The sequence below is a fragment of the Vombatus ursinus genome, unplaced genomic scaffold (assembly GCF_900497805.2).
Source record: "Vombatus ursinus unplaced genomic scaffold, bare-nosed wombat genome assembly UNPS02014820.1, whole genome shotgun sequence".
Lineage (NCBI taxonomy): Eukaryota > Metazoa > Chordata > Mammalia > Diprotodontia > Vombatidae > Vombatus > Vombatus ursinus.
In genome coordinates this window covers 26,788,280-26,798,934 of record NW_020954598.1, presented here as the reverse complement: position 1 = coordinate 26,798,934, position 10,655 = coordinate 26,788,280, and the positions used below count along the sequence as shown (strand labels likewise).

Sequence of the window (10,655 nt, the reverse complement as noted above, 5' to 3'; positions counted from 1 at the left end):
AGAAGACTCTTTAATTCTGTTCTCTTATCTGGGCTCGAGGGTTGTTCTGCACTACCTCCCAAGCAGCAGATGTCACAGCTGAGAAGCACAGCCTCTTGTAGTCAGGGCTATGAGGTCTTTTTACCAATCCTTTCTGGATTAAGAAGAGGTTATCATAGTGAGAAATGTTACTCAAACATTACAGTTATGATAAATAAGATTTCATCTCTGCCAGCTAAGCCATAACTGAGCAACATATATTTTTGTCCAACAATCATAAAACAGTTCTCGGGGGACAGCATGTTATGGTTTCTCAGTTATTAACTCCAAAGTTCTCCTATTGGTCATTTGCTAATGAGCAACTGAAACAGAGAATAGACTTTGCCCTTGTTTCTTGTTCAGTTGTTTCAGTTGCATCTGGCTCTTCCTCACCCCATTTTGGGGTTTTCTTGGCAAAGATCCTAGAGCAGTTTGCCATTTCCTTCTCCAGCTCATTTTACAGATGAGGAACCTGAGGCAAACAGGGTTAAATGATTTGTCCAGGGTGACAGCCCTGTCTAAAGGCAAAGTTTTGGCAACTATTTTTTTAAAGTTTTTCTTTGGCAAATCTCACATTGATTTTTATCGTTGCCTCTTTTTGATGTAAAATTGTCAAAGTCTAAAAGGGCAACACCCTTTCACATGGATATGACCTCAACAAATTATCTGAGGGGAAAAGGAGGAAAGAAACATTGAAACTGACTCTTCTTAACCTCACTGAATCTCCTGAATGCGTGGCTAGAATGCAGTCTTCCCTCATAGCCCTTTAAATTAATTCCTCTCCTGCTTCAAGACATGGCTCAAGCACCACATTTTAGATGAAGCCTCACAGTTGTCACTGGCCTCCCTCCTCGACTACCTTGTGTTTTGTAACGGTATTTTTATTCTGTATATAGACTTACTGATGTGCTATTTTTTCCTCTCACTAGAAGGTCAGCTCCTGGAGATCAGAGATTCTTCCATTCTTTGACTTTGCACCCCCAGTGCCTGGCACATGATTGATAATTTAAATGCTTGTTGCTTGTTTGGTGATTGATTGATTGATTGATTAATGTTATAGAGAACATTCCTTTCCAGATATAGTTTAGAGGAGATGCCTGAAGAGATTCCCCTCCAAATCTGAAATTCTGTGATCTTTTCCCTCTTTGTGTCATAAACATCTAACATAAGACTTTCCCTATCATGGATATGGAGTAAATATATGTTCAAGATGGTGATTTTGAGTTCCATGTCTTTCTCTCTCCCTCCATCCCTGCCCCTTTTCCTAAAATGGTTGGCAAGTTGATATAGCTTATACATGTGCTATCACGTAGAACATATTTCCATATTAGTCACAGTTGTGAAAAGAAAAAAAAAACATGAAAAAGAATAGAGTAAGTAACAAAAGTATGCTTCGATCTGTATTCCGAGTCCATCAGTTCTTTAACTCGATATGGATAGCATTTTTCCTCATGATTTCTTTGTATTTATCTTGGATCACTGTGTTGCTGAGAAGACCTGAGTTATTCATAGATCATCTTCACACAATGTTGCTGATATGGTGTGCAATGTTTTCCTGGTTCTGCTCATTTCACTTTGCATCAATTCCTACAAGTCTTTCTAGGCTTTTCTGAAATCTGCCTCTTCATTATTTCTTACTGAATCATAGTATTCCATTACATTCATATACCACAGCTTGTTCAGCTACTCCCCAATTGATGGGCATTCTTTCAGTTTCCAATATTTTGCCATCACGGAAAGGGCTACTATAAATATTTTTGCACATATTTTGTAAGTCCTATTCTCTTTGTGATCTCTTTGGGATACAGACCTAGCCATGTTATTGATGGATCAAAGGATATGCACAGTTTGGTTGTCCTTGGGGCATAGTTCCAAATTGCCCTCAAAAATGGTTGGATCAAGAGATAACCAGGTGGAGGAAAAGCAGGGACTTGCTTGAGCTCTCCCCCAAACCCCTCCAAATACCTGTAAAAAAATAACTAAACAAATTCTAGAGCAGCCATGGTATTTTAAGTTTGTGCCCACTCTTTCTCTCTCCTGAGCTCTGGATATGTTTGTGGGAGAGTGTGCCCTGGAAGTATGGGAGAACAAATGTAACTAGTATCTTTGCTATGCCACCTGCCAAATTAAATGTCTTTCTTAAGGAACTGAGTTTACTGGCCAGTTAAGGGGAAGTATATCAGTGGGGGCTCCTGAGCTAGAAGGATAGGCACCCACAGCATTAGTAGACTCCCCAGATCCCCGGAAGGAGTAATAGCCACTCCTCTAGGCATGCAAGCCAGCCAGTGGCAGTGTGAGTTGGTCAAGGGAGCTCCAAGTATGGTGTTCCATAGAGAAAAATAAGACCAGCCTATGTGGTGGGGATTTAGGAAAATTTAGCCCATCCTACTTGTCAAGGACTCTAGTGGATAGTACTCCTACAATACTCTACTAGTTGTCTCACGCATGCTCTCTAGGCTCTGAGATTCAGCACCCTCTCCCAATCTATGGATCCCTCTGGGCCCCAAAGCACTGTGGGTGATGGAGTCCAGAAAAATGAAGATAAAATGCCCATTAGGTCCCCTCTGCACAATGATGGTGTTGGACTCTGAGTGCTGAAGTCCCTTCTGTACTGACATACTCTGGTGCTCAAGGATGGGATTAAAAGCAGGGAGGGGGAAAAGGTGAGAGTCCCACAATCTCAGAAGTGATCTTGGGAGAGAGAGGAAGGAGCTTTGCCACCTGTTAGGCTTTGGGGCTCTCCTCCCCCATTTCTATCTGTTTGAGCCCCTCCTGCTGCCTTGTCAATGCAGGTGTTGGAGGAAGAGCATCTTCTTCATTTGTCCACCCCAGAAATGTCACTCAGGAGGTTCATTGAACTAGAATGTAAAATAAAAGGCAGGGAGTAGAATGGAGGAATGATGTGGGAAATGTTATGGATAAGGGATCAAGTGGTTCTAGTTATAGCCTCAGAGTGGTACAGTGGATAGAATGCTAGGCCTAGAGTCAGGAAGACCTGAGTTCAAATCCTATCTCAGACACTTACTAGCTGTGTGACCCTGGTAAAGTCATTTAACCCTGTTTGTCTCCATTTCCTCACCTTTCAAATGAGCAAGAGAAGGAAATGGGAGACCACTCCAGTATCTTTGCCAAGAAAAACCCAAATGGGGTCACAAAAGAGTCACACACGAGTGAAATGACTCAACAACAAATGCCACTTATTTGCAAACCTTTTAGGTTTACCCAGTCTGTTTCCCTCCCGTCATCTCCATGAAAATAAGATAAAAAAAAAAAATTTTGCCAGAAATTTTCAGAGTCCTTCTGGCTCTGACTTTCTCCATTCTGTATTCTAAATTCCTTCCCAGCTCTGACAGGGTATAGTCAAAGGATTTTAGGATGCTTACTGAACAACAATTGATTGCTGATGAAATATGAGTGCACTTACCTGTCCTTGATGATTCCCAAGGCCTTTTGGCAGGGGCTCAAAAGGTAAACTACAATTTAAACACAATTTTGGTGCCCCTTCCCCCTAAATATCTCCTGATCTATTCTGGCTGTTCTCCCTTAGTCTATCCTCAGCCTTCTGAAAACAGTTAACTCAGCAGCACAATAGTTGTTTTCTGGCCTGCTTCCGTGTAATAATTAACGACAAAGTTAGGGACGGGACAAGGTACAGGCAGCAGGAGTCTTTCCTCTGCTTATAAAAGTGTCTCATCCTCAAAAAGCACTTTCATTCTTTCCTGAGTGGCCTGGGAACACAGATTCCTTGTGGTGCGGTGATGGCATTCTGGGCTCCTGTGTTTATAGTCCTGGTGACCACTGTCTTGGTAGTGCTGTATAGGCTGGGGGCCTTGCGCCAGAGGAGACCCAGAGAGCCCCCTCTGGACAAAGGCTTTATTCCCTGGCTGGGCCATGGCAGGGACTTCTATAAGGATGCCTCCAATTTCCTGAAGAGGATGCAAGAACGTCACGGGGACATCTTCACTGTTCAGCTTGGTGGCCGATACATCACCTTTGTCACAGACCCCTTTTCTTTTGATGCCATTCTGAAGGAGGACAAAAGCAAGCTGGAACCTCATAAGTTTTCACATGAGCTGGTATTCCAAGTCTTTGAGTTTCAAAGACTGAAAGATCAGAAAAATATGACCAGGAGTAACACTTCAAAGCACTTGACGGGTACTGATTTAGTTGGGATAACCCAGGCCGTAATGGATAGCCTGAAGATCCTGATGCTAGAACCTGATGCTGGTCTGAGATCAGGACCCCAGGAGTGGAAGCAGGATGGGCTATTTCAATACTGCCATAGCACTGTCTTTAGAGCTGGTTACCTGGCCTTGTTTGGGAACTTACCTACTAATGGCAAGGCAGGTCATGCTCAGGATCTGCTCCAATCCCAGAAAATCTTTGAAGAGTACAGGAAATTTGACACTCTTCTTCCACAGATGATTTATTCTCTGCTCCTGCCCAAGGAGAAGCAAGAAATAAGAAGGCTAAAACATTTCTTCTGGGATATTCTCTCTCCACAGCACATCATGGAGAAGGATAATGTGAGTGGATGGATCCGTTCCACTCAGCAGCTGCTGTCTGATGTTGGAATATCTGAGATAGAACAGAGCAAGTATAACCTGGTAGCACTCTGGGCTTCCCAGGGCAACTCAAGCGTAGTGCCCTTCTGGACCCTCCTCTTCCTCCTGAAGAATCCCAAGGCTCTGAAGGCTGTGAGGGAGGAGGCAGAAAGAGTCCTCAGGAAAATGGGGCAAGAGATGAGACCAGGTGGGGTGCCCATCACTGTTGAGTATAGCATGCTGCAGCAGACCCCAGTGCTGGACAGTGTCATGGAGGAGACATTACGGATGGTCGTTGCTCCTCACCTGACCAAGTTTGTCATGGAGGACATGATCCTGAAAATGGATGATGGCAGGGAATATGCCCTCCGCCAAGGAGATGCAGTTTTCATCTTCCCCTACCTTTTTCTCCATATGGATCCAGAAATCTACCCAGATCCTACTACATTCAAATATGACCGTTTCCTGAACCCTGATGGCAGCAGAAAGGTAACTTTCTACAAGCAAGGGAGAAGGATCAAGTCACACATGTTGCCATGGGGTAGTGGCATCACCATCTGTCCTGGGAGGTTCTTTGCCCTCAATAAGATAAAGATGTTTGTGCTCTTGATGGTCACACAATATGACATAGAGTTAGTTGATCAGGAGGTGAAGATCCCTTCAATCAATGTAAAGCGCTGGGGACTTGGTGCCATGCAGCCAATACATGATGTCCAGTTCCGATATCGGATACACTTCTAGTTTGAGTGTGAAATCTTTTGCACAAGCCCAAGGATGCAGTGGGGCAGAGGCACTCTTTCCCATTTCTAACTAAACACCAATTCCCCAGAATCTCATCCCCTATAACATAGATCTTGGCCTCACCACCCTACTAAATTGCTCTCTAATGCCCTTCCCAATCAACACATCCTATTGTCTCTTCTCAGACATGTTTCACTTCTCTGTAGCTTTGGACGCTCTTGGCTATCCCTTCCTCCTGAAGACTCTCTTCTCCCTGGGCTTCCTCTCTGACTCTTCCTTAATCTCCTTGACTGATTCCTCTTCTGCTTGTGGGTAGAGGTTGCAGAGAGATTGGTTTCACTTGAATAACAGGGGGAGAAACCTCCAAACAATTAGGGCTGTCCCATGGTATTGTTCACAGTGGGGGTAGGTTGGTGGGCCAGTGCCACTGAACATTAGCATTCAAAGATTAGACAACTCTTTTTTCAGGGATATTGTCTGGGATATTCTTGCTCAAGTACAAGTCAGACTCAATCGCTTCTGAGGTCCCTTCCAGGCTGAGGTTCTAGGAGTGAACAGCCGTCTATAGGACATCTTGGATTCTGTGACCCCACTCTCTTCCTCTATCTGTCTGCTCTTTCTCTGTCTCTTCTGCATGCCTCTTCTCTTTCTCCTGCCCCTGAGCTCCCAAGGTTCTATTCTTTCTCTTCACTCTCCCCCTTGGTAATCTCTTTCCCTCCTAGAGTACAGTTAGAACCTCTATTCAGATCATTCCATGGCTACGTTCCAGATCAAACTCTTGGTCAACTTCCAGTCCAGAATGTGTGATTGCCTTTGGCTAGCTGCATCTTGATGTCCCAGCTATATACATCCTAGACTGAAATCATCTTTATTTTCCCAAGGCTGGGACCTTTCCCTAACTTGTACCTCTACATTTTTTTTTTGCACCACCATCCTCCCAGGCACTCAGACTCTCTGCGCATGGAGCAATTTTTAACTCTAACCTCCTTCTCTCTTTTCCTCATAGCCAGTCAGTAACTAAGTTCTTCCTTTTCAATCTCTCTCACATCTGTCCGATTCTTTCCATACCCACTCTCACAATCCTGGATGTGTGGGGCATCGCTTCTCATCTGGACTGTTGCAATACTCTCCTGCCCAGCCTCCTGATCTCACCAATCCCATTGATATAGGCTACTAGATTCATCTCCCAAAAGGAACTCTGACACCAACACTCCATAGCTCAAGGATATCCTGCTTCTCCTATTGCCTGTGGGATAAGGTCCAAATTCCTTAACCCAGCAGTCAAGCTCCCCAACGGCCAGGTCCCGCCCTTTCTTACCCACCTTCTTCTCCCATAAGTCCCCTATTCATACCATCTTTTCCCTTTCAAGTGGACCATTCACAGTTTCTCAAAGATGCTCTGACTTGCTACATAGGCAGAGTTCTGCTTATGCATGGACTTGGAATCAAAAAACCAGGGTTCAAATCCCAGCTTTGCTTTCTGCTATAGATGCTTGATGTTTGATGTCATTTCCCCTCTGTAAGGCTCAGCTGCCTCTTCCATACAATGAGAGTCTGACTAGGTGATCTCTAATCCCTTCCAGCTTTCAACCCCATGATACTCTGCCCAGAATATTCTCCTCCATATCTCTATCTATGAAAATTTAACCCATCTTTCAATTCATGTATATTTTTATATCCCACCTTGGCTGCTGTCTCCTTCAGGGTGCTACCAAATTGTATCCCAGAGTACAGATTTGTCAGTCTTTTACCAGTACTGTTTGGACAGACGTTGCCTTGACTGATGGCCACAAGTTTTTTGGCTCTCTTGGCTCCTTTAAGCCTAGAGAGAGATATTAGCACAGCTTAAATTATCCATTAAGACCATTCAACTAAGCTGGGAAATAATTTTTACAGTCAGTGTCTTTGATAAAGACTTCATTTCTCTCCCATAAAAAGAAAACCCTAAAAAAGAGACTTCATTTCTCCAATATACAGAGAACTGAGTCCAATTTATAAGGATACAAAACATTCCCTAATTGATAAATGGTCAAAGGATATGAACAGGTGGTTTTCATATGAAGAAATCAAAGCTATCTATAGTTATATGAAAAAATGCTCTAAATAACTATTGCTTCTAGAAATGCAAATTAAAACAACTCTGAGGTACCATTTCACACCTATCTGCTGGACACTGTTTGAATGGCACTTAGACCAGAGGACTTCGCTGGATGATGTCTACAGTGCCGGACAGCTGTATGAGAAGAGACTTCTGAAGCTTTAAATGGACAATTTATCATTACTTTTGGGTCCCTGTATCTGTACTTAATAAGGGGACTGCCCCCTTTTTTAATTTGTCAATGTGTCGGTCAATTTATCCCTGCCTTCTCCCATATTGTTTTAAGTCCCTATTGAAATGTTGCCCAGTAGCACAGCCCCAGATAGAACCATCACTAAGGCATTGCAAGGTTTAACCACTGCTGATCAAGGAAGGTGGAGTCTGATCCCAAGGGTTGGCCCAAAACGCAGGGGTGGGGAACTCCATCACTAATTGACTGGAAAGGTGGTTTGGAAAGTGGAAAGGGGTAGCAGTGTCTCTGATAACTTCCCTTATTGTAGGTATAGCAATTATGACTATTGTGGGATGTTGCATAGTCCCCTGTATAAGAGGATTAGTTCAAAGATTGATAGAAACCACATTGACTAAGAGATCCCCACCCGAAGAGTATACCAATTCACAAGTCATGGGGCCAGAGAAGTAAGGATTATGATGGAAAAGACGGAGATAGCTCATGCTAAAAAAGTTTGAAAGAGATCAAAAGAGAGTGTGGGAGCATGATTTTTGTAAAGAAAAAGAGATGGGATTGTAAGGGACAAGGTATGCTCCCACAATTTAAGATAAGCTTTGACATCTTATAACATCAACAAAGAATTTGCTAATAACAAGTTACATTGTTTTAACAAGGTTGCAATACCCTGAAAGGGCAAGGCAATGAGAAGGGCCGGTTTTAACTAGCCCTAAGTAGGACAAAGGGCATGGGCTTTTGGATGATGAGGGATGGGGGGGGCATGTCAGGGGGACATGGGATGGGTGGATGTGTAAGATTGTAACCTGGAAAGGAACAGACCAATCCGGGCCTGGAAGGGAGGAGTCACGGCATTCTAACAGTATAAAATGTTTTCTTGCTTCTGTAATTGGCGAGGTCTCTTCTGAAAGGTTCTGCCCAGTTCTCCCAAGAACCATAAAATAAATGATTCTTCACTCACTCCGAGCTTAGTTTTATTTTTAACTAGAAGGCTTTATTTCTCTAAGGGCTTATTTCTAACACTTCTTTCTGCTCCCCGTTCCTCCCCAACCCTTCTTTCTGCTCCCTATTCCTCCCCAACCTTCCTTCTGTTCCCCATTCCCCCTCGACCCCTCCTACAGCTCCCCATTCTCCCCTGCCCCACCTTGTTTCCCATCCCTCCTCCTTGCCCTCCCCCTCTTTCTCTTGGTTTCCCTTCCATTTTCCTCTGGCCTACTCTCCTTGGGGTCCTGCCTCGTTCACCTTCCATGTCACCTATCCTGCATTTCCTCCCCAGGCCCCTGTTCTGGAGGCGACGTCTACTCGCCTCCTCCCCAGGACCTTACCCCCGAGGAGACCCCTACTCAGGCTTTGGACAAGGGTCTTGCCTCGGCACTTCCTCCCCTGGCCCTTCCCCCTGAGGCAAGGACCACCCAGGCCCTGGCCTTGGCCTCAGTTTCGGTGGTATCTCCTCCTCTGATCCCTCCACTTCCTCCGGTGCCAGCTAATCTTTTCCCCGGCCAGCCAGTTCCCCAGCCTTGCAGTCCAGTCTAGTTCAGCCGGGACTCCCCAGTCCCTCGCTCACAAGAAGTGAGATTTCCTATCTTCCTCCCCTGAAAGCCCCTGTTCCCACATTGCCTTCAGGGTTTTTTCCTTTAAAGAAAGTATCTGCCTCTACTAATGGGACAGTTAGGGTGCATGTTCCATTCTCCATTTCAGATCTTAATCAGGTTAAAGAAAGACTGGGTCAATACTCTGAAGATCCCACTAAGTTTACTGAGGGGTTCAGGGACATGTCCCTACAATTTGAGCTTTCTTGGGGTGATTTGCATGTTCTCTTTTCCACCTGTTGTACCACTGAGAAGAGGAGAATCTGGGGACAAACCTAAAAATTTGGCGATCATTTTGCTAGCAATGACCACACAAAATAACCCCCCAGGAATAGCTGTTGTTCCTGCTAGTGACCTGGGATAGAATTATCAGAAGAATGAGGGTAGGGAAAGAGAGACCACGTGGTAATTTGCCTGTTAGAAGGCCTGAAAATGGCATTTCAAAAGCAAGTAAATTTTCAAAAAGCTAAGGAAATTACTTAGGGAGAAAAGGAAAATCCTGCCCTTTTCCAAGACAGGATAGTAGAAGCTATTAAAAAGTACATGAATTTAAATCCTGACTCTACAGAAGAAGCAGCAGTCCTTAGCATGTATTTCATTAATCAGTCTGCCCCAGATATTAGGAGGAAATTGCAGAAATTGATGATGGGGCCCCAAATCCCTCAGGCCTAAATATTGGAGATGGCCTTTGGAGTCTTTAACAACAGAGGAGAAACAACGTAGGGAGAGGGCTAGAGACAAAGAACATGCTCAATTCCTGGCTGCTGTCATGGCCAGGAAAAGGCCCGAGGGTGCTTCTGGTCACTCAGCAGTGGGGAAACCTGCTTTCAATGCCACCAGGAGGGCCACTGGTCCAAGGAGTGCCCCTCTAGGGCACCCCCCCCAGAGGAGGCACCCAGGACTGTGCCCAACATGTGACCAGGAGAGACATTGGAGGAAGGATTGTCCCCAAGGTTGGAGAAGTGGTGGAGCCGCCCCCCTGTACTCTGTCCTCCAGTCCTCTCAAGACTCGGAATGATGGGAGGGCCTGGGGCTTGGCAGTGCCCCCACGTTTCCCATCTCTCTTGCCAAGCCCTGGGTGGAAATTGAGGCCGAAGGTAAGGTTACCCACTTTATATTAGACACGTGGGCTACTTTCTCTGTTTTAACTAATTACTCTGTCCCTACTCACCCCTTGACCTGTTGGGTCATGGGTATCGAAGGGAAAACTGAGGGATGTTGTGAGACATACCCTGTCCCCTCCCTATTTGAAGATCTGTTATTTGAACACTCCTTCCTTATCATCTCCTCTTATCCTACCCCTTTGTTGGGAAGGGATCTGATGGTGAAATTGGGAAGCCAATCTTTCTCTAGTTAAGTCTCCCATCTCCCTTTTCCTTCTGTTCACCAGACCTCCCCATGTTTCCCTGGAAGTGTGGGAGACAGTTGAGCCAATTGTTTGGGATCAGGGAATTCCTGGGTGAGGTACTCATGCCACT

At 44.9% G+C, this 10,655-nt stretch overlaps 1 protein-coding gene across 1 annotated transcript; it reads left to right on the top strand.

Annotated features, from left to right (window-relative positions):
* Positions 1-3,742: 3,742 nt before the first annotated feature.
* Positions 3,743-7,252, top strand: LOC114024183 (5-beta-cholestane-3-alpha,7-alpha-diol 12-alpha-hydroxylase). The gene has a single exon (XM_027837141.1). The coding sequence runs from the start codon at positions 3,777-3,779 to the stop codon at positions 5,301-5,303; it is 1,527 nt and encodes a 508-aa protein (XP_027692942.1). The 5' UTR covers positions 3,743-3,776; the 3' UTR covers positions 5,304-7,252.
* Positions 7,253-10,655: the final 3,403 nt, after the last annotated feature.